The sequence below is a fragment of the Alexandromys fortis genome, unplaced genomic scaffold (genome assembly GCF_014885135.2).
Source record: "Alexandromys fortis isolate MF-2015 unplaced genomic scaffold, M_Fortis_MF-2015_v1.1 scaffold_3, whole genome shotgun sequence".
Taxonomy (NCBI): Eukaryota; Metazoa; Chordata; class Mammalia; order Rodentia; family Cricetidae; genus Alexandromys; species Alexandromys fortis.
Genome location: NW_026067909.1, coordinates 19,053,692 through 19,081,389, shown reverse-complemented (window position 1 = coordinate 19,081,389; position 27,698 = coordinate 19,053,692). Strand labels below are relative to the sequence as shown.

At 54.2% G+C, this 27,698-nt stretch overlaps 1 protein-coding gene across 2 annotated transcripts in view; it reads left to right on the top strand.

The window, feature by feature from the left end:
- Dagla (diacylglycerol lipase alpha) overlaps positions 1 to 27,698 on the top strand; it is a 62,927-nt gene that overhangs the window by 23,932 nt on the left and 11,297 nt on the right. For both annotated transcript variants that reach the window (XM_050137134.1, XM_050137133.1), the window contains exons 2-10: positions 14,334 to 14,471; positions 15,040 to 15,251; positions 16,467 to 16,568; positions 16,949 to 17,087; positions 20,143 to 20,230; positions 22,011 to 22,145; positions 22,647 to 22,724; positions 24,427 to 24,551; positions 27,542 to 27,695. In XM_050137134.1, coding sequence (XP_049993091.1) covers positions 14,377 to 14,471; positions 15,040 to 15,251; positions 16,467 to 16,568; positions 16,949 to 17,087; positions 20,143 to 20,230; positions 22,011 to 22,145; positions 22,647 to 22,724; positions 24,427 to 24,551; positions 27,542 to 27,695 — 1,128 coding nt within the window. In that variant the 5' untranslated portion in view covers positions 14,334 to 14,376. The remainder of the gene's footprint in view (positions 1 to 14,333; positions 14,472 to 15,039; positions 15,252 to 16,466; positions 16,569 to 16,948; positions 17,088 to 20,142; positions 20,231 to 22,010; positions 22,146 to 22,646; positions 22,725 to 24,426; positions 24,552 to 27,541; positions 27,696 to 27,698) is intronic.

Sequence of the window (27,698 nt, the reverse complement as noted above, 5' to 3'; positions counted from 1 at the left end):
GCTCAGACTTGATAACAGCCTTTCCAGGTGGGCACAGCAGCAGTAGGTTGCCTGGTCACATTCAGACTGGCCTGGGAGAGTTCACCACATGGTAAGGGTGAGAAGGCAGCTTGCCACAACAGCGATAACCTTTGGCTCCTAGCTGTGGGGATCCCAGGTGCCCAGGACTAAGCAGGATGGATGAGAAAGAGAGAGCTATTTCTCTGATTCCAGGATGGGCATGGGGGAGTTGTGTCAGTGTGCTGGTAACAAGCACAGTTGGCTAGCCTTGGGAGGGGGGACACTACAGAGACGCCCTGGGGACTTTCTTCCTCTGCCTTGTCCTCCAGGGTGGAAGGAATGCCCACTAGTTACCATTTTCATGCACCTTGGTGCCAGGTGCCTTCCATCACTCCTCCCCATGAGCAGCCCTGTGGTCTGTGCCTCTTGGCATTCCCATCTACAGGTAAGGAAATGTCTGAATCACTCTTTCACCAGCATCCCGCAGCTATTATTCCTCTTCTCCAGGCATGGGCCTCCAGGAGGCTGCACCTTGCCCATATCTGTTCAGTGACCAGGCGCAGTTGTAACTCACGCTGACTGACCCCAAGTCCCCTGTGTGTGTTTCCCACTCTGCCCCTGCAGTCAAAGAAGCACTAATAAAATAAACACATTAATACATAATTAATCCTACCTCTGTCCCTCCGGCCTTTTCTCTCTGAGCACTTCCCAGACGTGATCTCATGCATCCTGTCAAAGCCCCAGAAGAACTATGAGGGGGCTCTGTGCAGATGATGGGGAAAGGCTGGCACCTACGAACCACAGGGCCTCAAACCAGCTGTTACCCAACATTAGCTCCAGCACCAACCTATTGACCTCTCTCAGCTCTTAGCCTCCAAGGAAGAGGTTATTAGGGTGAAAACTCCTCCGAACCCTTCCTCTGGTCTCTTTGGGATTGTGCTGGAGTAAGCGGGAAGAAGAGAAGCTAAGGTGTACCCTATCACTCCATGTCAGGGTGTGTCTTGTGTGCATTCACAGGAATAATGGGGTGTGGCCGTTGTAACACTTCCTTGTAGCAAGCTGGCAGAGGGCAAGTGAGAGTCCCAGGGAAGGAGGTAGAATGGGTAAGCATCCTGAGAGAGCTCGGGCTCTTCCTTCTTTTCCCAGTGGCTAAGGATACAGTGACTGCTTCTGTCTTCATCATATGAAGAGGAGCCCAGGCTGAGAGCCTTGCCTGGATCACACGGACTCATAGGTGTTAGGCTTGAATAGGCTTGTTCTGTCAGACTTCACAAATGGAGGCCCTGTAGAGTTAGTAATTCCATTTACAATACCCAAGGCATGGCAGGGGCCCTGAGAAAGGCAGCAGCAGGCTTGAGCTCCCTATCTCCCGGGGTCTTTGTTCTTGAAGCTAAGGCTGAAGACGGTGGAAACTGAGGGTGCCAGGGAAGAAGAGAACCCAGAGACAGTCTTCCCCAGGTCCTGTCCTTTGCTTACAGGCGGGCTACCATTGCATCCTTGTCACGCCTGCCATTGGAAGAGGGCTTGATTGTCTTTGTCCTGAGGTCACAGGCCTCAGGACTCTTCTCTGAGTTCCTCCTTTCTTCTCCCCTAGATACCTAGCAAAGGTGGCACAAGTCACACTGCCCAGGAAGATCTCAGGCTCAGATATGAGAGATGAGGGGGTGCCAGACATATCACTGTTGGGGAGCCCCTCAGGCAACAGAACCTCACCACAAGCAGACCACTCAACCTTCCTTTCCTGCCACAAGCTTCTCCCATAGGATGAAGATACTGTATTATTCCTGCCCTGCCCAAAGCACACTTGCTGAGTGCCAGTATGAGCTCCTGTATAGTTCCTGCTGCAGAGCCATTTGGGCTTGGGCTTTGGCGTCCTGGCAAAGAAAGAGCTCAAGCCTGGCCATCAGAGCCCTGGGCTCAGCTCTACACTGGCTCCTGTACATCATCTCTCTGTGTCTCTCAGAAATGGTTCTTCCTTCAGGCAGCAGAGCCTTGGTGAGCCCCTTCCATCTGCCAGGCCATTTTCTGGATGCAGGGAGAACAGGAGAGGCCTTTTCCCCTTGGGAGCCACACCCCGGTAGGAGAGCCACATGGAAAACTAGGGACACACAATGCTGAGAGGGAAATGCAACAGACCTGTGTGATGGGAAGGACTATCTGAGACAGGGCAGGCAGCCCAAGGGGAGGGCCCCTGAGCTAGGAACAGAATGACACAAGAGAGGCAGGCATTCAGGGATGGGGTTGGGGAATAAGTGAAGACATAAGGGCAGGGTTGGAAGGACAGAGTAAAGGCTTGTGTTTAGGAAAGAGATGAAACAGCATGAGAGGAGGTGAATGTAGGCAGGACCAGCAGCCCTGCATGAGGCAAGAACGCTTTCTAGTGTGATGGACATTGTGAAATGAGGAATAGGAGGAATATAGTGGAATAAAGGATGTATAGTTGAATGCTTAAGTTAGTTGATGGATGATGTATTAGGTAGGTGGGTGGATGGATGCTTGAGTGAATGGATGGGTGGGTGGGTGGGTGGATGGATGGATGGTAGATGCTTGAGTGAATGGATAGATGGATGAATGGATGGATGCTTGAGTGAATGGCTGGATGGGTGGATGGATGGAAAGATGCTTGAGTGAATGGGTGGGTGGATGGATGGATAGATGCTTGAGTGAATGGGTGGGTGGATGGATGGATAGATGCTTGAGTGAATGGGTGGGTGGGTGGATGGATGGATGGATGCTTGAGTGAATGGCTGGATAGGTGGATGGATGGAAAGATGCTTGAGTGAATGGGTGGGTGGATGGATGGATGGATGGATAGATGCTTGAGTGAATGGGTGGGTGGGTGGATGGATGGATGGATGCTTGAGTGTATGTATATATGCATGGATGAGTTAATGCATGGGTGAATGGGTAGATGCATGTATGTTTTAGTGAATGGATAATTGGGTGGATTGATTGGTGGATGGTTGACTTCAGATAGATCTGCTCTCCGTTCCCCTCCCTGTGTGGAGTTTACATTAGCTGAGTCTTTCTCCTGAGTTGAGCTTCCCTGCTTGGTTATTATCATGGTCAGGCCTGGGTGGCAAAAGTAAGGAATTGACCAGTCAGGGGAAATGTCTCAAACTCTGGGCATACTTTGGGAATGGAACCCTGTGACCACACCTGAGTGGCACCTGCCATGAGCATGTTCTGGCATACTTGTACAGAAATTCACCTGAATCAGGACTGGGCTGAACCAGAACTTTAGAAATATAGTGCTTTTGTGTGGGGCTAGGTAGCTGCAGGCCTGCAATTTATTTTGTATGCAGTGTTCTGCCTGTATATATGACTGCAGGTCAGAAGAGGGTACCAGATCTCATAGATGGTTTTGAGCCACCATATGGGTGCTGGGAATTGAACTCAGGACCTTTGGAAGATCAGGCAGTGCTCTTAACCTCTGAGCCATCTCTCCAGCCCCCAGGCCTGCAATTTAAAGGCACCCCTGCAGGACCTGCTGTCCATTGCCCAGCCTGGTGCCTGCCTATCCCTGTTTTGTGCACTGACTCTGAACCTGGAACATACATGTTCTTTCGCCTCACATCTGCCTCAGCCGAAGTCCCACAAGGCCCTGCCATGCTGTCCCACCAGTCTGCCCCTTCAGCCTCCTTTCTGTCCCTGCCCTGCTGGCCTGGTCTTGGCCCCACCCTGTTTCCTGACATGCAGCCTGTGTAGAGGTGTGTGCTCTGTGCTTGTCCCTTCCTGCCCTCTCCTGTGGTCTCTCTGTCTTGCTTGACCCAGTTCCACCTCCATGTTCTCTGGGCAGCCACACTCAGATCTGTGTGACCTCTCTGTCTCCTGGCCATATGTGAATATTAGCTTGGGTCCCCTTTTTCTTTCCTGACTGTAGGTGCCATGGGAAGCTGGCCCCACTTCATCCCATCTCGGCCTTTCTTTCTTGCCACATAGGTCCTTGGCTGTGGTGGGCACTCTGATTGTCCAGTGGATAGAGGATGGCTATAAGAAAGAATCGTTTGGACAGATCACATCTGTGTTCGTACTGCCCTGGGCCTTCCCAGTCAGCTGTTCCTTGTCTTCTCTTGAAGCCTGCCCTGTCCCAAGCTAGGAAACTTGGAACCAAACCCTACCCTGTGACAATTGGTGTCATTACTCTTCCATGCCCGGGGACCACCTTCTTTTCTGGGCTTCTAAGAGTGAAGATCTCCCTCAGAGGCAGGCTGCCAGGTAGGAGGAAGAAGCCTGTCTTAACAATGGCTAAACACTCCAAAGGTCCCTTACAGAGTGGAGGATGTCCCAAAGAGGATCTCAGGGTAATGACATGTCTGGAATCCAGTTTGAACCAAAACACCAGAGAGAGGCTGTGTGATCGAGAAGGTCAAGAAGATGGCTTAGGATCCAGTGACTTTGGAGCTTTCCACTGAGTGGGGCTCGAGAGAGCCCAAGGCCAGGGTGGGGCAGTGGTACAAGCGGCAGCAGATCTCAAGTGTCTCGTGTTCTTGGTCCTGTCTCTTTGGTATCGCTTGGCCTGGTATCCTTAGTATCTAGCCTGTGAAAAGGGTCGGAGTCAAAGTACTGTTCTTTGGGGTTTGGGGTTTCCCATGGCTGGCTAAGGCATTGCTCGGGTCTTGCCCCTGCTTCAGGTAGGGAGCTGACTCTCCAGCTGCAAGGATGTTCTGGTCAGACAGGCTTCATCCGAAATGAGCAGGGAGGGGGCCCCAGGAGGCCTCCCAGCCCACGATTCTAGGTCATCGCCTGCAGCATCCAGAGAATGGAGAGGTATTTATAGCTGCCAGCGGCCACTGAGGGTGGAGAAGCCAGCACGAGCTATGACGCAGGCCCGACCCCCCCCCCCCACTGCCATCCCCCACTCCAGAGCCTTCCTGGGATGTGCAGGAAAGGACTGTGCCTGCTGAGGAAGCAGGCTTTATCACATTGCCACCCTGAGTCCTGGAGGAAATGAGGTACTAGTCTCGGCCTGACAGGAGCCTTAGCCTCTCTGGTCTCACCATGACCTTGTCTGGTCTGAAGACACCAGATTGGCATTCCATTAGTACCCTCCTGCCCTGCCAGTCCTTCCCGCACATTGCCACCTGCTCGGTCCTTTAAAGGTTTGCTCCCTCAAGATCGGGTCCACTGACCTCTCTCAGCCAGTAAGGGCCAGCACAGAGGTCTGCCTCATCCCTCCACAGTGGGCAGTGGCCCCAGGTTGACTGAAGCAGGGCCTGCCAAACCCCCGCTACTGCTCTGATCTTGCCAAGTGTCAGCAGAGGGCCCAGCTCCACCTTCTGATGCACCAAGGGAGTTGAACCACAGAAGTGACAGTGTGGCAGGGCTGGGCACCTGGCTATCAAGGGCAAGGCCTCTGGGAAGTAAGGTAACACCAGACAGGCTGGGCCCTGTTTCTGTCCAGCCTACTCCAAACCAAGTGGGCCGTGGGTTCTATCCAGGTCCCACATAGGCAGCTTCGACTTGGAAGCATGCACCCTACTGCCCAGTGCCTCTTATTTTCAGCCTCCTGGTTGCTCAGAGTGCTGGGTCCTATCCCCCAGACCAGGACAGAAACAGGCAGAAGCCAGTTTTCTCCCTAGAAACTTGCCATGTAATAGAGGATGTGAAATTGACACACCAGAAATCTGCAGAAAGTGGGCCACAGGCTGACCCACTACCAGGGCTGGAGCTTGGGGACAGGCACCCAAACATCTCCAGACCCTCCACAGCAGAAGCACGTGAAGCAAGGGGGACAGGAGAGGACAAAGTCTCTGGCCAGGTGCAGTTGGTAGGAACCATGGACAGGAGCAGGACCTGAAAGAACACAGGAAAGAGTTGGGCTATAGAGGAGGGTCTTGGTGATCGTGGCAGGATGCAGGACTGTTGGTAGACAGCTTTAGAGCCAGTGCCTGAGAGCTTTAATTTTATTGAAAGGCCATTTAGGAATCATGATCACTTTAAACAAACGAAAGATGTTATTGGTGTGTATGTGATGCGGGAGGGCAAGCATGCACTCCATAGCATTGCCGTGGAGTCTGAGGACAGCCTTGTGGAGTTGGTTCTGCCTGTGAGTTCCAGCAAGCTCAGGTTATCAGGTTTGTGTGGCAAGTGCCGTTACCTGCTGAGCATCTCACTGGCTCCATGGTAGGCTTGCGAGGAAGAGGATGGTTCCTAAAGTGATGTGTGTGTGTGTGTGTGTGTGTGTGTGTGTGTGTGTGTAGTTTAAGCACCCTGTCAGTGTCAGAGCCTGCTCACTCTCTCTCTCCTTTATTAATTTATTTATTTATTTTACATCCCGACCGCAACCTCCCCTCCCTCCTCTCCTCCCACTCCTTTCTCCCACCTCCCCCAGAGCCTGCTCTCAACATTCTACAACTTAGAATTGGCTTTGTCTCGCCACCCCCAGCCCACGAGGGAAGCCGCTGTCATCAGTGTCAGCCGTTTGCTGTTGGGGAAATGGTTGTTGACTCATCGTAGGAAGTGGCTGGCCCCTGCATTGCACTCTGAAGTCTTCGCCCAGTGGATGGCTGAGAAACAGAGTCCTTAGGATCAGTGCCAGGCCCAGCCTGTGCTCCACCCAACAGTAGGGGCCTCCCAGGCACTACCCCTTCTCGGAAGCCTGTGTAGCTTGTGATGAGTCCAGCTCTGTCCTACTGAGAGGTAGGAGGGAAGAGGGAGAGAGAGGATGAAGGAAGCTGTGGCCTGAGGGCAAGAGTTTCCTCCCGGAGACCCTTCTTCCCTGCTAGCTCTGGCAAGGGGAGAGTCGTGTGCTATGGTCTTATGAGTCCAGGCAGGAGTAGCAACCCCAAGGCTCTCCCTAAATGCCAGAATTGACCAGAGGGCTCCTCCATCTCATGGTTTTCAGACATTTTGGAGCATTTAGTTCAAAGCTTGGGGTGCATAGGGCAGCTGAAGCCTGCTCTAAGTGACCTGGAGTGCCAGGCTCCAGAGACCTGCCGGCCATGGTCACCTCCCTTCATCTGGGGTTCCCTCAGTTGGTACAGGAAGAAGGAGAGACAATCAGATGACCGAGTGGGCCATAGCTTGTGCTGACGATGGTCCCGTATTCCACAGTTGGGGGGTAGGGGTGGGTGTTGGCTCTTCAAGTCACCAGAGCTCTGTAGAGCAGCTCCCTGGGGAAGGAGCTCTGCTTGCTGTCATTCGATCCGGCTGGCTTTGAAGATGACTGGGGAGTGGCTGAAACCCCAGAGCCTGAGCCTCTGGCCTGTGCCCTGGATGGCTATAATACCCAGGAGGTGGTGGCCTTCTGAGGTACACACAGCTCATCTGGAGGCCTTCTCTCACCTTTGAACAGCATGCAGCCAAGCAGACCAGATCCAGGGACTGGCCTACTGCCTGAGGAGGTGGGGCTGAACGTGGCTCAGGGTAGGCTGGGCCCAGGGGGTGGGGGGTCCCCAGAGGGGAGGTGTCATGCTTGGTGTGCCCACTTAACACCTCATTAACGACCTCATTAGGGATCCCTTAAGGATGTAGAAGTGCTGATTCCTCTCTGAAGTGTCACCCGCACCAGAGACTGACAGTTTCCTCTGGAGGAAGTTCTGAGGAGCAGGGAATGGGATACAGCTGAGATCTGGTGAACCTCCCTGCAGGGGGCCATCTGGGAAGCCAAGCATGTGGCCGCAGCGAAAGGGAAACTTTGTGGGAGGACCAGTGTGGTGGGAGGAACACTGGGCTGGGCAGGGAGATGAGGGGATCTCTGTCCCCAGGGCATGTTGAGTTTGGGTGGGAAGAGGTCTGCAGCACGCCTGAAACTTGGTTGCACAGACAGACAGGCATATAGCTTTCTTACAGGGTTGTGGATTTGGAGTGTTCTACAGCCTTGTGGCCTTGGACGAGAGCTCAATAGTCCAAGCTGTCTGTAATAGAAAGATGGCATTCCCACCTCACTGACTTGTGAATTCAAGGAGTCAGTACCTTGGTGGTTTTCTCAAAGATGCCATCAAGCTTACCTGAGATCGCTCAAACAGGATTGGGACAGGTACAGGTCTGCCTGCCCCTGAGAATAGAGGGCAGCAGGCTTGGTGCAGAGGTAAAGGTGCTGTGCACGCTGGGGAAAGCAGGTGAATGACCCAGCTCTGTGGTGTCCTCACCTGCCCGTCACAGCCCCTCCAAGAAGTGGGGACTGCATTGTCTCATTTTGTACACAAGGAAACTGAGGCTCAGAGAAGTGTTGAATACAGACCAATAGAAGTTACAGAGCCAGGATCCAGCACCACGTCAGCCCTGATGCAGATGTGATGCAAGGAGGCAGAGGGAAGGTGGGACTGCTCTTGGAGCAGCCTCCGGGTCTGTGTGCTTGAGGGGGGAGTGGTCAGGAGATCCACCTGCCTGCTCCAGCCCAGCAGCTCCCAGGGGAAGAATGCCACCTGAGGCCAGCGTGGCTTGCCTGTTTATGTCCCTGCAGGCCACCTCTGCCCAGAGAACTAGAACGAGCTTGAGAGGCCTGTGGGGAGGAGAAGAAATGATCTCTGAGAACAAACTCAGAAACAAAGCCTGGCTTGCTCAGACCTAGAGGGATCCTCCACCTTCGGGAAACCCTGCTGCCCAGGACAGACTGTGGGAAGTCAGGTCCAGGCTGCCAAGGAGAGGGTCCTGCCACTCTTTCTGGCCCTCCCTCCCTCATTCCTTAGCAGCCAGCAGCCCTCCCAGAACAGCCAGCAGGAAGCAAAAGGCCCCAATTGATTCCTGGGGAGTTGGCTGGTGTCAGTGGCAGGGCCTGGTGGCAGATGGCAAATTCTTTTCATTGAAGAGTGGAAAATAATTAGCGTGAGAACTGGAAGTGAAGCCTGGTGATAAATGGAGTCTGGTAAGGGCTGGTGGGGAGGGGCCAGCAGGGCCAAGCAGAGGCTCTAGAGCCTTGTGCCTGACTCCAGTGTTTACTGAACTGAGTGACCTTGGTCAGGTTATGTTAACCTCTCTGAGCCTCGGTTTCCTTATCTATAAAATGGGGAGAAAATAGCAGTTCGTAGTGTTTGGAGTATTAAAAAGGGATTCTGTGGCTGCTTGCTACCATATCTAGCAACAGCAAACACTACATAATTCAAAATAAACATGCGACTGAGTAATTGTTGGGAGTATGGTGTTCAGAGCAGGTGGGTTGGTTCAACCTCACCCCCCATTCCTGTAAGTCCATGCTTGACACCTAGGTGGCGCTTTTATAGGAAATGGTCTCTGGTCACCAGCCCATTGATGCTTTCCCAGCAGAACAACAGCACTGACTTCACAGCCTGACTTTGACCCTTGCCATGTTACTAACTTCGTGGCACCTCAGTTTCCCCATCTGTGAGATGGAAACAGGCAGACTAACCTGGAGGGATGTAGTGAGAAGCCCTATAATGGTGAGGGGCAGAGGAAGTGAAACTCTGCCCTTCAAGGCCATGGGGTGGGGGTGAGGATGTGACAAGTGTCTGTTAGTCTTAGACCCTGACTTTCCTCTCCTGGCCCAGCTGCCACAGGCATACTGTCTATGCTCCATGGGGCCAGGCATTTGAGGACCCCTCTGCTGTTGAAATTCTGCCCCGGCCCTGGGCAGACTCAGTTCTGCCTTCTGCTCCAGCACAGCTGATGTGTGAAAAGCAACAGCTTTCCGGCCCCTAACTTGGGTTGCACACACCCGGGCACAGGCTGGTGGCGCACGCGGCCCTCAGCCCACGCGACTTTCTGTCACCTCCTCTGCCACCATATCCCTTCCTGTGCTTTCAAAGGCCAGCCCCTCGGCCACCCTTCCCAGATGGGCTGCAGGCCTGGAAAGGAGAAAGACAGGGCAGACTCCTCAGGGATTCTGGAGTGGTGGCCCTGGTGTGTATGTGCCTGCGATGCCAGGCTGACAGACAACACAGGCTGCCGGGGTCCTCGCCATGGGATCTTCAGGACAAGGCTTTCAGTGTGTCTGTCCTTTGGTCCCTGGCAGTTCTAGGTCGTCAGTAGACCTGAGGGTTCTCCTGCAATGCCCACCTCAGGCCCATGGCAGCCCTGTAGGGTTGATACCTACCCATTGTCACTGCAGCCCATTTTACCAAGGCAGGAACCACCTAGCACTGTTCAGATGGTTGCAGGGGGCGCCACTGAGCTATCTAGGGGCACTGGCTGGCAAGCAGAGTGGGTATAAGCTGAGAAGGGGCTGCTGTTTACTTCCTGACCAGGACATAGCTGTTCCTGGCAGCCTTGGCAATATGGTGGTGGTTTGGGGTGATGCCACCAGGCCTTGTATGGATATTGAAGCCCTAACCCCCAAGACTCTCATTTGAGCCCAGGCAATAACAGCAGTAAATTAAAAAAGTAACTGCAGGGCCTGTCTGGGTCAGGCTGGGTTTGAGGGGGCTACAGCCCCCATAAAGGAGTGGTCACTGAGGCCTCTGCAGAAAGTAGCAAACTTGGGGCATATGGGGGACACGTCAGAAAGGGAATGTGGGACTGTGAGGGGTTGGAGAGTCTCCCTAACTAGAAGGTTCCTGCCCCCCAAGGGCAAACTGTGTGCCCCTGAACCCTTTTGGCCTAGAAGTAGAGAAAGTTCCCAGGTTTGATCTGTAATACCACATAAAACCAGGGGTGGGGCACATTACCTGTAATTCCAGCACCCTGGAGGCAGAGGCAGGAGAATCAGAAATTCAAATACAGGGTCTAAATACAGGTTTTGAGACCAGCTTGAGATACAGAGACCCAATAATAATAATAATAATAATAATAATAATAATAATAATAATAATAATAAAATAATCAACGGAGAAGACAACATGCGCATTTAAGAAAGTAGTTTGTATTTTTAGAAAGAGGAACTTGCAGAATGTTCAATATTTAACCCAGAGGCCTAAATCATCACCTGGAAAATTGGGTCATGGTAAGGGAGAGGGCAGAGGAAGAGGCCCCTTAGGGCTACAACTTTAAGTCATTCCATGCACACAAAGGGTTCTCTTGGCTTCCCTTCACACCTTCCTGGGTCCTGTACCCCTTCACACCCACCTGGGTCCTGTACCCCTTCACACCTGCCTGGGTCCTGTACCCCTTCACACCCACCTGGGTCCTGGTACCCCTTTGCCCCACCTGGGTCCTAGAACCCCTTCACACCCACCTGGGTCCTAGTACCTCTTCACACCTGCCTGGGTCCTTGTACCCCTTCACACCTTTCTGGGTCTTGTACCCCTTCACACCTGCCTGGGTCCTTGTACTCCTTCACACCTTCCTGGGTCCTGTATCCCTTCACACCCACCTGGGTCCTGTACTCCTTCACACCCGCCTGGGTCCTGTACTCCTTCACACCTGCCTGGGTCCTTGTACTCCTTCACACCCGCCTGGGTCCTGTACTCCTTCACACCTGCCTGGGTCCTGTACCCCTTCACACCCACCTGGGTCCTGTACTCCTTCACACCTGCCTGGGTCCTGGTACATCTTCACACCCACCTGTGTCCTAGTATATCTTCGCACCTGCCTGGGTCCTAGTACCCCCTTAACACCTGCCAAGGCAGGGACAACAGAACTCCTGCTGGAGAGGGTGTGGCCTGCCTTGGAAGTCCTCAGGACCTGGGAGGCAGAGTCCTGACCCCACCACAGTTTAGTCATTAGAGGCCACTTGGGGTGGAGAGGGGGAGACTGAGGAGGTACTCTGTAGCTGCCCCAGGCCAGGAAGTGGCCAGGCCCTCCCCCTCCTAAGACATTTCCTCCAGATGAAATCACAGCCCAGCAGGGGAACAGGCCCCCATTGTGATGGGCTGGGGTCTCCAGAGAAAGGACTCCTTTCAGGCCCATAAAAATAGAAGCCTTAGGATTTATGAATCTGTACAGGGATGCCCCCTGCCTCCCCCATCCTGTGACCTGGTGGTGACCAGCTGAAGATTCTACTGCCTGGCCTGGGAGGGCAGCTGGGCTGCCAGGGGTTCACACGCACTCCCTCGGCCCCTCCATGCCCACTGATGTGCTCTGGCATTTGTCCAGCGTTGTGAGGGTTCTGCAGACCTTCTCTCTTGGGATCCTGCCTGGAACTTTAAGAGGGAAGCATAATCGGCATTTCACAGATGAGGAAATTGAGGCACAACTAGTAAGTTACACAGTTGGGTGGTAGATGCTGGGCTTATAGCTCCTGGACCTGGACTCCCACCTACTGAATCTAGGACCTTGTTAGGTTAGCTGCCTGGGGCAGAAGCTGGAGGGGATCTTGGAGGGGTAAAGACCCCCAAGCTAGTAACAGGACATGTGTGGGGCCAGCCCCTCAAAACTCTACCGTGTGGTAGAAAGGCCCTGGTTCTGACCACAGTTGTTAGCCACAGCATGGCCACCTCCTCGCCCCCAGAGCAGAAGCTGCTCTTGCCCTATTATTCCTATCACTGATGGTCCTACAGTCATGGCTATAAGATCTGGGGCCAGTCTTGGCTCACTTCTCTAATCTGGGAGCTAGAGAGAACACTGCAGGGCAGGGCCCTCCCTGACCAACCTCTGTAGGCAAGCATGGCACTGGCTCTCCCCTGGCCTGATGAGGGTACAGTGCAGGGCCTCAGAAGGTGGTGACTTGGTACCAGCTGCACCTCACTGGGTTCATTGAGAGAGTGTGGGGGGGGGGCGGTGTCCCACCTTCAGCTTCCCACTCTGTGAGCCACCTGCAGACAGGGAACAGGTACACCAGCTGTTGGCAGCTCTTATGTCCCAGCCTTGCTACCACCCATGATGCCTCAGCTCACTCCCATCCCATTCCTCCAAGCTCTAAGCCCTGTCCTGGACTACTTGTCCCAGATTTCGCTCCAGTCCTGGTTCTCTGTCCACAGTGGACCTCCCCATACCTGAGCCACCCAGCGCAGCTGCATCTTCTTCCCTCCCCATCCTTCTCCTGCTTCCCACAATCGGCTTGACTCCTCCTTGAGAATGGGATGATGTCACTTCCTGAGGGGGGAGTAGGCACGACGACCCCAGCAGGCTAGCCCAGCCTACTGCTCAGGCAGCAGCCAGCTCTGCTTCTGGGCTCCCTCCTGAGAGCTTGCACTGTCTGCTCCTGGAAGATAAGCCCAGCAGTGGAGCCTGGCCCAACGTGACATGCTGCCCAGCCACCTGGCCCCATGTCCCCTTGTTCACTGTCAGGGCTGTGGTCACTGTTCTCAGAAGGCTTGCCTGGTCCCTTCCCTGGTGAGTCCGATCTCTGCATACATACATTTTCCTTGGAGCTGTCATTAGGAAAAGGAGGACCTGCTGCCCGCCCTGGACCAGGTGCCACGTAAGCTTCTGCTGGCTTTGCAGGGTAGGTGCCCTCTAGCAGTGTGCCCAGCCCTCTAGGGTAGGAGTTCCTCTCCGCATAGGGCAGCCACTACCCTGGAGCAAGCCTGGGTCTCTGCTCAGACCAGCATTCCACTTTTTTCTCCCAGTTTCAAAGGAGGCCCCCAGCTCCTGGCCACCACTCCGGGGCTCACTGGTGACTGGTTTGTATCCAGCTACTTGAGAGAAATAGGCACCAAGCAGTGAGAGCATTCAGGCTAGCAGTGAGTGTGTTAGAACGGCTGCTATCCTCCCAGTGAGGGGCAGATGTCCACAGTCTAAACCCTGGCTTCCACAACAGCCCCTCCTACCCAGAACCGTGGCAGTGTGACAGTGGCTCAAAGTTTTGTCAGAGGGGTGCAAAACAAAGTGAAACCAAGTCAAACCACACTCAGCAGCTCAGTGGGCTCCAGCAAACAAGAAGCCAAAGACCTCACTGTGCAAAGGCTTACCAAGATCTACTGTATGCTGGGCATCGTCACCCTTGGTGTTCGTTAGTCCCAGCCGCCACCACTCATATACTCCTCTCGTGCCTTCAGCATTCCTGCCGCTCTACGGGGCTCTGTGCTAAGGGTTGCTTGTTCTTGATTTTGGAAGCCTTGGCCCAGAACTGTGAGTACTGGTCAGAGTTTCCTGTGGAAAGACAGTGAGGGCTCCAGGGACTGAGTCTTCCATCGATCCCATGTAGGGGGAAAGAGAGAATGAATTTAGGGTCTTTTTGTCGCTTTTTTGAGATGGAGACTGACCTCAAAATCATGCTTCTCCTGCCTTAATCTCCCAAGTGCTGGGATTTTAGGCAGGCCAAACAGGACCTAGGTCTTCAGTGGAGCTGAGTAGTTACTATGGGAATGATGTTAGGCAGTGGCAATCTGGTGGTGGGTAGGAGTGACCTCAAGGGTCACTGCTGAGATTGGTGTCCTATTGCTAAGGCTTTTATTGTTATGAGGCTCGAGAGGGCAGGGGCAGCTTCTTTATCTCTGGTGCCTGGAGGCCCATGAGGCATGGATGGGGGTTGGTGCCAATACCCAAGATGCGTGTGCTGCTGACTACACCTGGTAGGAGCCCAAACAGCTCCAGGGTTCTCTTCTTGCTTTCAGGAGGTGAGCACCAGGCCCGCTGAACCTCCCAGAGCTGCCAGCCATGCCCGGGATCGTGGTGTTCCGGAGGCGCTGGTCTGTGGGCAGCGATGACCTCGTCCTGCCAGCCATCTTCCTCTTCCTCCTGCACACCACCTGGTGAGTCTCAGAGCTGAGGCCACAGTCCTGGGTTTGAGGAGAAAAGTATGGAGGGAAGCTTTCTGACTACCTGTTCCTCCATGCCAGGCCCAAACCTGACTGCCCTGCTCCCAGGCACTCCTCTAGGTTTGCCCACAGGAGTCAGAACCCCTCCAGACCAGCAATCCTCCTGACTTTGGCAGTGGGCATAGTAGCTGCCACCACCTCCCCATGATGACAACAGGGCACCTCAGAGGCACCCAAATCTAGGTGGACAATGTTTTTTTTCTTTTCTTTTTTTTTTTTTTTAATTTTTTGAGGGAGGATTTCTCTGTAGCTTTTGGAGTCTGTCCTAGAACTAGCTCTGTAGACCAGGCTGGCCTCGAATTCACAGGGATCCATCTGTCTCAGTCTCCTGAGTGCTGGGATTAAAGGCATGCGCCACCACCATCCAGCCTAGGTGGATGATGTTATTGTTGGGCAGATACCTGCCTCCCTTTCCTCCTTCTGAGCTACACTGGCTCTGCCAGCCGTGGGCAGCACAAGGCACAGAGGTAGCCCTCCCTTGCTCACCCGTGCCCTTCTGCAGGTTTGTGATCCTGTCCGTGGTGCTCTTCGGCCTGGTCTATAACCCACACGAGGCCTGCTCCCTAAACCTGGTAGACCACGGCCGCGGCTACCTGGGCATCCTTCTGAGCTGCATGATCGCCGAGATGGCCATCATCTGGCTGAGCATGCGTGGCGGCATCCTCTACACGGAACCCCGGGACTCCATGCAGTACGTGCTCTACGTGCGCCTGGGTAAGGGACCCCTTGCTGGGGGCTGGGGAAGTCCTAGAGCCCCACACCCTTCTGCACTTCCTCTGGTTTTGATTGCTAACACAAACTAAGACCCAAACCTTGGGGAGCATGAGGTGCCTTACTGGACTGACTGACATTCTAGACCCAAGGGCCCAGTCCATCCCCATGGCTGTTTTGTGAATCTTTTCATTGGGGAACATACCCCACTTATTTTTGTGTCGTTTCTTCTGCTTTGGTAGCATAGCAATAGAGCTGAGAAACAGCTTTTCTGACTAGATGATCATGGAGTCTAAAATGTTTGCCCTCTTGGCCCTTCATAGACAAACTTAGCTGACCCCTATTTGAAACTGTGAGATTGCCTGAAAAGTGCACTGGTAATTCTTCTGAAATAGATGGGGAAAATCCTGAGGCCAGGACACGCCAGCTCCCCTGAGAACCAGCCTGTATCTCTTTTGGACCATGTCCCAGCAGCCTCTGGGGTATTCCTAGGGGGCATTTCTCTCAAATGTCTCTACAGCTCCTGGAGATGAAAATGTCAGTTTTGTTTTGTAGATGAGGAAACTGCAGCCCAAGAAGACTCATGAGCTCTTTCAAGGTCTCACAACTCAGTCAGGATGCAAGCGTCAGAGCTGGGATTTGAACCCATGCTTCTATCTGGCTCCATAGTCTAGGCTCTTAGTTACTATATGTTGCTGGCCCTGCCAGGCTGTCATAGTTCCCTCCCACTCCCACTGGGGCTCTGGGCTTAGAACACTGAGCACATGGGGCACCATGGGTTGTCTCCTGGGACTCCTCTCTCCTCCCCCTTACCCCACCAAACCCAAGTTCCTAAGTCTGCCAAGAAGCAATAGTTTTTGTGAGTTCCAGCCTTCAGTGTTCTGTGGTGAAGTTATTGGCACTCTCAAATATGGATGAGGAAATGGAGGCTCCGAGAGATTAGGTAGCTTGCCTAAAATGAGTCTGATTCCGGAACCCATGCATGAAATCATAAAAGCCTCAGAAGCTGGGAGCACTTCTCCCTTGTTCACCTGTCCAGTGACAGTCTCGGGGAGGCCCTGAGAACTTGGGAGCATACTGCCAGGGACCAGGCTAGGGCTCTGTGCACCCCTGCTGTAAGATGGCTGGAGGCCTGGCAGCAGGAGCCAGGCTTAGGCTCGCGGGTCCTTCCCTAGTGGCGGACAGTGGCCCTTAGTCAGAACCTGCCTCTTCTTGCAGCCATTTTGGTGATCGAGTTCATCTACGCTATCGTGGGCATCGTCTGGCTCACGCAGTATTACACCTCCTGCAATGACCTCACTGCTAAGAATGTCACCCTCGGTATGCACCCCATCTGCCCCATCAGCTGAAGCCAGCCCTAGGGGTGGTAATAGGACCCAGCTTGCAGAGGATGGGGCCCAGGCACCACTATAGAGAGACACCCAAGCATGGATGCGTCCTCACCCTGGGTTCTGCTATCTCACATGGGGCCCTCGCCAGGGTGAGCAGCAGCCAACACAGAACTGTCCAGGCAGCATTAGGGCTTTTCAACACCTTCTCAAAAGCCCACAGAGCTGCCTATGGGCCTTGGAGATCAAAGACTCCTGAGTGTCCTTTTAGGTCTTAGAAGCAGCTGGGGACACAGAGGCTACAGTGTCCCTTTGTTCAGAGCTCATGTCCCAGGAAGCCGAACCGACACCTCTCATTGCTGCTGCCCACAGGAATGGTTGTCTGCAACTGGGTGGTCATCCTCAGCGTCTGCATCACTGTCCTCTGTGTCTTTGACCCCACGGGCCGCACTTTCGTCAAGCTGAGAGCCACCAAGAGAAGGCAGCGAAATCTGCGGACTTACAACCTTCGGTCAGTTGACTGAGTAGGCGGGTGGTGCCCTAGTTTGCTTTGTAGACTGGTGGGCAGAGGAGGGTCCTGTTCCCTCCCACATCACAGGTCAGCATCATGTGAGCCAAGGCTCTTTGTGAAAGCCTCGCCCTCTCACTGCCTCAATTCCTTTGTTGAAAAGGCAAGAATAGGGTGAGCATGGTGGCAAATACCTTTAGTCCTAGCACTCAGAACTAATGAGGCAGAGGCATTTGGGATCAGTTCAAGGCCATCCTAGTCTACATAGTGAGTTTGAGGCCAGCCAGAGCTATACAGTGAGATCCTATTTTTAAGAAAAGTAAGAATAACAGTTCTCGGCTCAGGACTGGCTCAGGATGTCACTGTGAGATTCAAGTGGGATAATATATGCCAGCGGTTAACACTGTGGGCTGAGTTAATGGGAAGTTGCTGTCGACAGCAGCAACAGGACTCATAGTCTCAACTATGCTAACAGCAGAAGACACAACATTGTTCAGAGCCAGTTACAACCTGTGTCCTCCCTCTAATGGGAGTGGAGAAACCAAGGGACAAAGGTTATGCGATTGCTTGGTTATGCGGTGAGACTGCGAACTAGCTCTCAGCCTAATCCAGAGCCCTTGCTTAATTATGATGTTCCCGCTAGGTCTCAGAGGTTGTGAGAAGTTAAACAAGGAAGGCTTCCTGGAGGAGATTTCACCAGGCATTTTAAAGAAGTGGCATGGCAGAGACTGAGAGAGGGTGTTCATCATGGCCATTAGTGACTCTTAATTGAACACAAGGGGCTCCCGGGATGAGTCACAGTACAGTACAGTAGCCCCCGTAAGCAGGCTTCTCCAATAAGCTTAGCCCTTCATGGTTAATCCAGCTAGTTCTTTTGCGATCCCAGAGCAGCTGTAAGACCCCTGCGATAGATGAGGATCTGAGTCATTGCCCCAAGCCACAAGGGAGCAGGCTGCCAAGACCCCTGCCCAGCAGGCCTGCCCCCCACTCCCACTCATGCCTCAGACCTTCCACATCAGCCCGTCAGCTTGTCACTGCCTCCAGCACCACACCCATGCCTGGTCTGGCCACCTCCCAGCCTGAAATGTCAGGCCTTGGAGCCAGGGCTTGAGAACCCATTTTTCCCTCCCAGTGTAGCTGGCCACCGCCCCCTGTCCCACTTGCTTGCCCTGAGCACATGCTGCAGCCGACCTGTTTCTGGGCTCCTGGGCCCTGGAGAAAACTCCCTTCCCTTTCTGACTCTGGGTGATTGGCTTTGGGGCTCCAGGCAGTAGAAGCCTGTACTGCAAGGCCTGGTGCTTGCTGTCATTTTAATTAGGAAGCTCCCTGTGGTTTCCAGGCCCTGTCAGAGCCATAGCTCACAGGCCTGTGACCTGCTGTGGTTTCTCCAGGTCTCCTGCAAGGCTGGAGAGCTCAGTCTGGCTGTGGGGCTCTGTCAAACTGACCGCCTGCCTGAGTGTCCTCCACTGGCTCTAAAACTAACAGCATTTCTAACAGGGACATTTTTCAGGCTATCAACTCCCAAGGGCAGGGACATGCACACCCCGTCTGCCGCATGGTTAAGTTATTTCGGTTTCTGAAAACCAGGGTTGTGTCTAAGTTTTTGGTCCTTTCTCTTTCCAGTGAAATCTGGTGGGGCCTGGGGGAGTGTGTTAGTCCCGCTGTTTCCCAGGAGGCTTGACCTTGGGTTTTTGTAGAAGGAATGTCTCCCCCCTTTCACATAATGAGTCTCCCAACAGGCCTGTTGGGGTCTGTGAACTTTCTGTCCAGACTTGGTATGTGGTCTTCCCAAGCGTGGTCTGTAGACTGCACTTGGCCAAACCTGTCTGCTTCTCACGCATTCCTGCGATCATCTGCCCCCTGGTGTTCATGAGAGGTATTCCAGTGGGGTGAGCACTTCTACCCAGCCAGAGGCTGGAGAAGAAATTTCACATCCTATATTTGAAAGCCCGGTTGGATCAGAAAGCAAAACGTATGTGATGCCCTGAGAACCTAGTGTGGCCAGCTTCATGCTGTCTTTGTCAAAGGTGGTGAGGTATGGGTTTGGGATGCAAGGCAGCTTCATTTCCTAGGGACTGCAGGTCCCCCAGACAGCTGGTCTCTTACATCACTCCTAGCCCCTCCTGCTGCCTTCCTTTTGGTCAGCTGCCTATGTAGTCAGGGTTAAAGGGATGGGGAGCAGTTCTTGGCTGCAGAGCTGAGCCAAGAAGCTCATTGAGAGACAGTCCTTCATTCCTGGTGACTGTAAAGTGCCCTGAATGCATCTGAGTGCCACCTTGCCTCCCTTTCCCACCCCCACCATCCTGTGACAGGCTTTTAAAGGGGCAGCACATTACTCAAACCCAGCCAGCCTTTTCTGGCCTAGTTTGGAGGGTTTGGAGATCAACATGGTTTATGTCACCGATTTCCTGGGTGCCCAGCACGATGTTATTTTTATAGGGAAGTAGCCTGTTGTTCTGCCTCTGCTCACTGACTTCTGAGCGCCCCAGCTCCCCACCTGAGCTGAAGAGGGAGAAGAAAATGGATGGGGCGACCATGCAGGCAGTGCGTGCGCCCTACCCAGACAGCAGCTGTGCGGAACTGGGAAATGCCAGGGCCTCGTCCAAGCCCCAGCTCTCCTCTAAGTACTCAGTACATGAGTTTCTGAAGTCCTCTGCTGGGAAAGGCAGAGGACAGCAAGGCCACACTGCCTGGCACCCCTACTGCCCTTCAGTTGAGCCTTTAGTTACCTGGCTGCAGGGTAGCCCCTACTTTGGATTCCCAGCTCTCAAGTCCCCAGGTCACGCCTGTGGGTCAGTCTACTAAAAGTCAGAGACTACGCCAGCCCACAACAACTCACCAGGGTGACCAGCAAGAGTCTCCAGGGAATACCCTGGCTGGCTGATATCTAGGTCACTGGCCACCCAGCTATAGCTAGCCTGCTGCCTACCCCCACCCAGGCCCTCTGGGGAGCTCTTTGGTGTGTCCTGGGAACAGAGCGTCCTATTTCCGTAACATCTGGCCCAGCTCCTCTGGTCCAGTCCCCTGACTTCAACATGTTAACTGTCTACCTTCACAGGCACCGGTTAGAGGAGGGTCAGGCCACCAGCTGGTCCCGCCGTCTTAAAGTGTTCCTCTGTTGCACCCGGACAAAGGATTCCCAGTCAGTAAGTACCCAAGTCCCTGGGGTTGCTTGCCTTTCCCTGCCATGCAGGTGCCTTTCACTCCTCTGGTATTGTTAGGTGAGTGGCTGGTAGGAGGCGGGGCTTTAGTTGTGAGCAGAGTGGCAGCTTGCTCATTGGACAGTGGTTCTGTCACTGATAGACTGCTCCACACTGTAAAGCAGCCATTCCCTGTTTTGTTGGAAACAGAAAGGCATGAAGACTGACTTGGTGCCCCCTTGGGAGCCCCTTGCAGCACAGTTTAATTTACGAGAAGAGTAGCACGTGGCCAGCAGTGGGTGGGTCTGGGGGTCTGTTGAATGCTTAGCCTGGGGTGGGGTGGCACACAGTCAGCCTTCATCTCTGAAGCTCTGAGGAGCAAGCCCAGCAAAAGGGAGGAGGACCCCCTTAGTGTAAGGCCAGGAGGTTAGAGGTCATCCAGCCCCACCCCTCATTTTGTAGATTAGAGAGCTGAGACCCAGAGAGATGGAATGGTTTGTTCAGTATCCCACAGCTGGTTGGTAGCAGAGCTAGAAGAGACCACTCCTTCCTGGGTTGGGCAGCGAAGTGCCCACCTCAGATGTCCCCAGGAAGCCTGGCATGGCCCCTCCTAACAACGCCCCCCCCCCAGGGACCTTAGAGTAACCTAGTAGAAGAAAGCCCCAGCGTTCCCTGGCAGGAGGTGAGTCCCTCATGGGGCATCTAGGGATGCCTGTGAGATCCTAGATCCTGGCTGCAGGTGTGCCATGCCGAAGGCAGAGTGGAGCCCTGGCAGTGGAAACTAGGCTTGCCTGGGCTGTGAAGGGCATAGTCCTCTCCTGCACACATCACTTCAGGGCCATTGTGAGAAGCTGGTGTAAAGGTCGCATGTCCCCAGAGCATGGTCCTGTTAGATACAGACAGCCCAGGGGCAGAGCCCATCAGAGTGATTTTCATCAGCTTTTATGTTGTTGCTAAAGAACTAGACTTAATCAGTCTTTGAAAAAAAAAATAGCATTTACATAAATGCCTGTATGTCCAAATCTGGCACCTTAGGCTGGGCAGCTGGGACTGAACAGTATCAGGCTCTGTGTGGCCCCTTAGAGGTTTGAGCTTGCAGCCATTGGCTTGCCAGGCACTCAAGGGTAAGACCCAGTGAGGCAGATTCAGTTGCCGTGAGTTTGTTTCCACTCCACTCTCTCCTGACAGGTTCCAGGCAGCAAAAGGCAGGGGAGACCCAGGACCTACACCTGGCAGGACTTGCCTCTGTCCTTTGCCTCCTGCCCAAGGCCCAGGGCCAGCTCGAAGCCAGAGAGGTCACCGACTATGAAATTGTACTTCTTCTCAAGCACATTCCAGGGCCCACTGAGCTGAGGCTCCTGGGGAGCAGGGGGAGCTTGAAACCTGGGAGGCAGCTCTTAGCAGGACTTCCTGGGTCACAGCAGGTGGGACAGGGGCAGCCAGTGCTTTGTGTGGCTTCTCTGCTGGAGAAGGGTTGCCTGGGCCTTGATTCTGGGTATCTAGAGAAAGAAAAGAGGTAAGGGCTCAGGTTGGCACTTGTGACCAAAGGGTAGCATGAACTGTAGGACCTCAGTGGAGAGAAGAGATTTGGATGGAGGAGGAAGGATCAACAGCTAAGATGGTAATGGCCCAGAACCCAGAACAGGGTCCCCAGGTTCCAGCGGCACAGAGCCGTTGCGTGAGGGCCAAGTTGACCAGTATAATGGAGGTTCCTGGTGACCCTGCCCCGGGGATTCACTCATGCCCTTTCCTCTCTCCTCCCGCCTTCCTGGGCCTTGCTTGACAGGATGCCTACTCAGAAATTGCCTACCTCTTTGCTGAATTTTTCCGTGACCTCGACATCGTGCCCTCCGACATCATTGCTGGCCTGGTGCTGCTTAGACAGCGGCAGCGAGCCAAACGCAATGCGGTGCTGGATGAGGTGAGTGCCTCTAGCTACCTGTGGGCCCTGCTGCTGATCCCATGGCCTCCTCTCCCCCACGCGCCCTCCACTGTCCTAGCCAAAACCTTGAGACAGCCTTTCTACTGACTCCCGATAGGGTGGCATGTTCTCTGGATCACATGCGGCTGCTTCTGAGGCCAGCCTCCAAGGACATGCTAGTCACTGGGGTTAGATGACCAATGTCAGCTCAAGTGCTTCAGCCTTCTGTCTGAAGTTTGCCCTGCCTTCCTGTCCTTACCAGCACACCAGTGCTGGTCTCTATACATCTAACACAAAATCCTTTCCCTTTGGAGTGGCTCCGGACCATCCCCTGGGAGTTGAAGGTCTGGGGAGGATGGGGAAACTAGAAATACAGGGAGGTATGATTTTGGAAAACTGCAAACCTCACACTCCCTCAGACCTCTGAAGCAGGCTGAAACTGAACTCCCTCCTCATCTTCGTGTCTGGACCACTGTCCATCTTACCATGCCTGTTTTCCAGGCAAACAATGACATCTTGGCTTTTCTGTCTGGGATGCCAGTGACCCGAAACACCAAGTACCTCGACCTCAAGAACTCGGTGAGTTGGAAATCTCTTCCTCTCCCCGTGCTTCTTCCTACCACCTCCCCACAACTCCATAGTATGAGCCAACCCCACCACTCTTGCACAACTGTCCAGGGAATTTCTTCTCAGATCAGGCCCTCAAGAGCCCCCACATTGTGCCGTGCCTATAAGTAGGACCATGAATCTGCTAACCGAGCTCCAAAACGTTAGACCCTGTCTTCTAGAGAGTGCTTCACAGTATAAGCTGTGACATTATTGCTGCTGCCGCCCTCATGATAGGCAGGGTGTCATCGTCACTTTCAAGCCTTTTTAGCAGTAGAAACTTTCCTCAAGCACCTTAAGTAGAAAGCCCATGTGTTACAGGGAAAGTGGGTCCCACCGTCTGAAGGCCGAACCCAGGCCAGCATGGTTGAGGGTGGAAGCACAGCTGGTAGCAGGAGCAGTCACCCTGGCCCAGGGAAAGCAAACTGATGTAGGTGCATCCCTGTTCCATGGCTGCTCTCTGTGACCTGGAGCAAGTCAGTCGTCCTCAAAGCCTTAGGACAGACGTGAAATGCCCTAGGCACACCTCACACCCAGAGCTGGAGTCGGAGGAAGTGGCCCATCCTAAATCCAGTCCAGCAAGGTGCTAGAAACTCAGGGGCCAATCAAGACAGGTCTGGAGAAGCTTCAGCCCTTGGGCCCTTTCCTTTAGAAAAGCCCCAGGCATCTTGCCTCCCCAAATCTGACATTATTTCATTTCACCAGCCACATACATACACAGGTGGTTTCCCTACTCAGATGCCTGCCAATCACTAGGGCCTTGCCTGGCTAGCTCTTACCACCCCCTGGGGGGAGGTGCAGAGTCTGCACCTGCCGCCTGGCAGAGGCTGCCAGTGCCCCGCCCTCCCTGTCCTATCACCCAGGGTAATTGCCTCTGCAGCTACTGGCTCCTTCCTGAGTTCCTGAAGAGCAGGCAGAGGGGTGCTGATTGAGGCCTACCTGGTTCACGGCACAAGATGACTAATCACCCTCCTTAAGTTTTACAAGGTGACTAATTCCCTCTAAGTGCCACAGTCCTGGTGCCCAGGGGCTGGGGACTGACTGACAGGCTTTCCTGGGACACTGCCACCCTGCCTCTGGACAGCTTGGAGCACTGATAGCGACCACAGCACCAAGAGCAGTTGTTGGGCAGCAGACTCCTGGGTTTCACGGTGGCGCCTTTCTCTAGCGAGATCCCAATCTCAGGGAGACAGCTTCCCCCAACCTCAGGACCCTGGGACTCCATGAGTCAGACTGGAGAGCCAGGGGCATTTGGTGACATGTTTCCATGCCCAGCATGGCTTGTCTTGTTGCCCATGGCAAGACACAGCTGCAGGCCCCAGGGCTTTGCAGGGTTAAGTTCCCCAGGGCCTGATTGCTGAGGCGGGGCAACTGCCACTCACATCCCACACTCCCTTCCTTCTTGGGTAAACAAGCCAGTGCTCCGAGTGATTTTCTGTCTCCAAATCATGAATTCTAAGACTCTTGTGATACCATAGGTCTCATGAGTATTCTGGCCTGGGTACAGGGAGATAATTGGGCAAGTGCAATCAGTATGTGAAGGGGCTGCCCCTCCCCCACCAACAGCTGTCCCCCACTGGAGCAGGTAGGCAGGCTCCTACTTCAGGGACTAGTGGTGGCTGAGGTAGCAGGCAAGAGGGGCAGAGGTTACCGCCCTCTGAATCCTGTCTTTCAGCACGAGATGCTACGCTACAAAGAAGTCTGCTACTACATGCTCTTCGCCCTGGCTGCCTATGGCTGGCCCATGTACCTGATGCGCAAGCCGACCTGCGGCCTCTGCCAGCTGGCTCGGTCCTGCTCGTGAGTACACTGTCAGTCCCCAGACACACTAGATTGGGTGGAGGGAGGGGATACAATGGTGTGCTGGTACCTACTTCCCCTAGGGCTTCGAGACTGCTACCCACCCCCACCTCCTCTGGCCCTAAGCAGCTTCTCTCCCATAAGGTCACTGGGCCTTTCTCCTGCTTCCTTCCCGGACTAGAATTACATGGTTCTGGATTCGAATGCAGGCTTTCGGTTGCAGCCCTGGGCAAGGCAGTGCACATCTGTGACCCTTACTTTCTGCATCTGTAGGTGGGGTGTGATAATATCCATTTTTAAGATGTCATACTGCTGTGTCTACACTGCTGGTTTTTCTTTCTTCTTTGGGCCTTCCTCTACCCCCACCCCGCAGCCATTCCCTCTGACCACATCTCCCTTCTCTTGGCTCCCCTCCTGTGCTCTGCCTTTCAAGAAGAAAGAACTTTCTTGGGAATTAGGCCCACACCATGGAGGCTCTAGAAACGCACCAAGAAGCTTTACCAGGCTCTGAGCTGAGAAAGATCCGGCCCCCAAATCTGACCTGAATTGTCTCTGCCCTCAACCCCACCCAGAGCCAGGGCCCTGTGCTTCTAAGTGGGCCAGAGAAGGGCTTTGGAAGGACCCTGTCCTTCTGTGGTGTCTCCACCCCCAGCCCATGACAGGCAGAAGCGGGACAGTTCCCCTGGCTCCTGTTCCAGAAAAGCTGACCTGATAGACCAGTACCCCTGTCCTCCATGCCTTGTCCTGGGGGATGACAGCATCCTCACCTACTTGAGAAAGGCTGGTGGCTCTTGGGACCTTGCTCTTACCACCCCCAGCAGCTGATCAGAGAAGTCCAGGTCACTGCATGCTCCTCCCATCTCTGCCAAATGTACATGCCTGTCATTTTCCCCTGCATCCCTGGAGATGAACACGGGCCAGGGGCCCCAAGGCCTCCCACCAAGCAGGTGGACCTGCTCCACTTGTCGGGGGCCTGTTTCCCTGGTTCTAGCAGGCGCTATCAGCCCATAGGACAGTTCAGAATTGCGAGCCCCTGGTAGTGGGGCTCTTAATGCTCATAGAACAGTGAGAGTATATAAGCAACTGTGTGAAATGGCAGAGGACGATTCCTCAGCCTCAGTGGAACACAGTCAGGTCCCCTCCTGGGAGAATGAGCTGAGGGTAAAGTGGAGAGGAAGGCCGAAGTACAGGGATGCTGGGAGAGAGAAGGCTGTGCACCCGTCTTAGGGTCAACTGTCTGCCTGCTGTTATCACTTCCGCTAGCTCTCAGGCCCTGCCGAGGTTGTCTGCCCCGGCAGGTGAGACATCACCACTTTGTCAGGGCCTATTGTGTGTGGGTGGAGCAGGACAAGGGACATAAACCAAGGGACAGGCTGGGTCTAGTAGCTTTGGGAAGCAGCAGTCAGTGAGGGCTCTGCCAGGAAGGAAGTTGAGGCTTAGCTGGACTTTGGCTGCAGAATCAGGAAGTTACACACCAGGAAGGATTTGAACCTAAGTTCTGACTCTCCTCTACCTCATTAAAGCCTCCTGCTCAGCTGAGGAAAGAGGGGAGCTTCCTGAAGGCTTGAAGGTAGGAGCTCAGACCCTGGGCCAAGCCTGCCACCACTTGGCCCGGTGGTAGGGTGACTTCTCCAGGCTCAACTCTGGGATGTGTATCCTGTGTATCGGGCAGTCCCACTCCCAAGCTCAGGCATTTCCGGGTCTTGGCTTGACGCTGGGGTTTCTCAGTGAGGCTCCTCCCTGTTGGGAAGTCGCAGTTCCACAGGCTGCTCTGAGAAGACAAACACCTCACACTGAATGTCAACTCGACACAGCTGGCAGTCCTGTCACGCTCGGCCCAGCTCATGGCACCCAATCTGTTGGGTGCTGGCTCCCCCTGGTGGCCCGAGAGGCAGATGCATTTCTCCCCACCCCCTCCCTAACTGAGTGACCAGTTCAGCCCTGGCTTATCTACCCCTGGAGCCTCCTGTGTGCACTAGGCTTGGCGCTAGGGGAAACATCTGTGACTAGCACAGAGCAGCCCTTCCCTGTGTAGCTCCTACCAAGACAGGACAGGACAGGACATACCAGGAATGGGGGACACTTGAGCAGCTCACAGCGTGTGGGTACTTTGGAAGGACTGACTGCTGGACTGGGGTCATGTCAGGACTCGCCCTGTTTGAGAGGTAGCTGGGCCGACCTCACTGCAGGGTCACCTTGGGATGGACACTAACGGGTATAGGGGGATAAGGTGCACAGAATCCGGTGAGGGAGCTGAGGGAGAAGAAGGAAAGGCAAGAGTGGTATAGATGAGGAGTCAGGGAGTCAGTTAGACAAGGCCAGATGGCGTGGAGCCCAGAAAAGACTCGGGCCTTCATGCTGAAGGTGGGCACGTGTTCCTATGGGGTCCTAAGAGGAAATGCGGTAGTGGCTTGATGTGTCTTCAAAGGGTCCCCGTGTTCCGGGGTTGATAGTGCAGGGGCAAGAGTGGACAGGGAGAAGAAGTTAGTCTCATGGGAAAGGACAGGAGGTGGGTTTGGTTTTGTATGTGAAGACAAAGTGGACCGGTGTGGACTGAGAGCAGCTGCTATGGTCAGGGAGTAGGGCGAGGACCTGGAGGGCTGACAGTAGGGTTTAGGGGAGACGCCACGTAGGAGTCCAGTACGGTGCCTTTGGAGGTCTGCAGTGGGTCTCCTGGGGTCCAGGGTGGGCTGATGGCGAGCGCGTGAAGCAGGCTGCTAGAGGGGAGGGCAAGCTCAGTCTGGGAAGAAAGACGGAGATCTCCAGCCAAATAGGAAGGGAGGGAATCATGAGTCAGGTGTTGCCTGGAAACTGTGGTGAACTGGTCCAGGGTTTGACCACAAAGAGGTCACCAGGGCTTAGCAGGAGTGAGTCAGGAGACATAAAGAGGGTGAAGCTGAAGCCCCAGGAGACACTTCCAGAGAGGGTGGAAGGGGGAAAACCATCCCATTGGTGCTGACTAGCCCTGAGCTCTCTGCCACCCCTCCCAGGTGCTGTCTTTGTCCTGCACGACCCCGATTCGCCCCTGGTGTCACCATCGAGGAAGACAACTGCTGTGGTTGCAATGCGATTGCCATCCGCCGTCACTTCCTGGATGAGAACATGACCGCAGTGGACATCGTCTACACCTCCTGTCACGATGCGGTG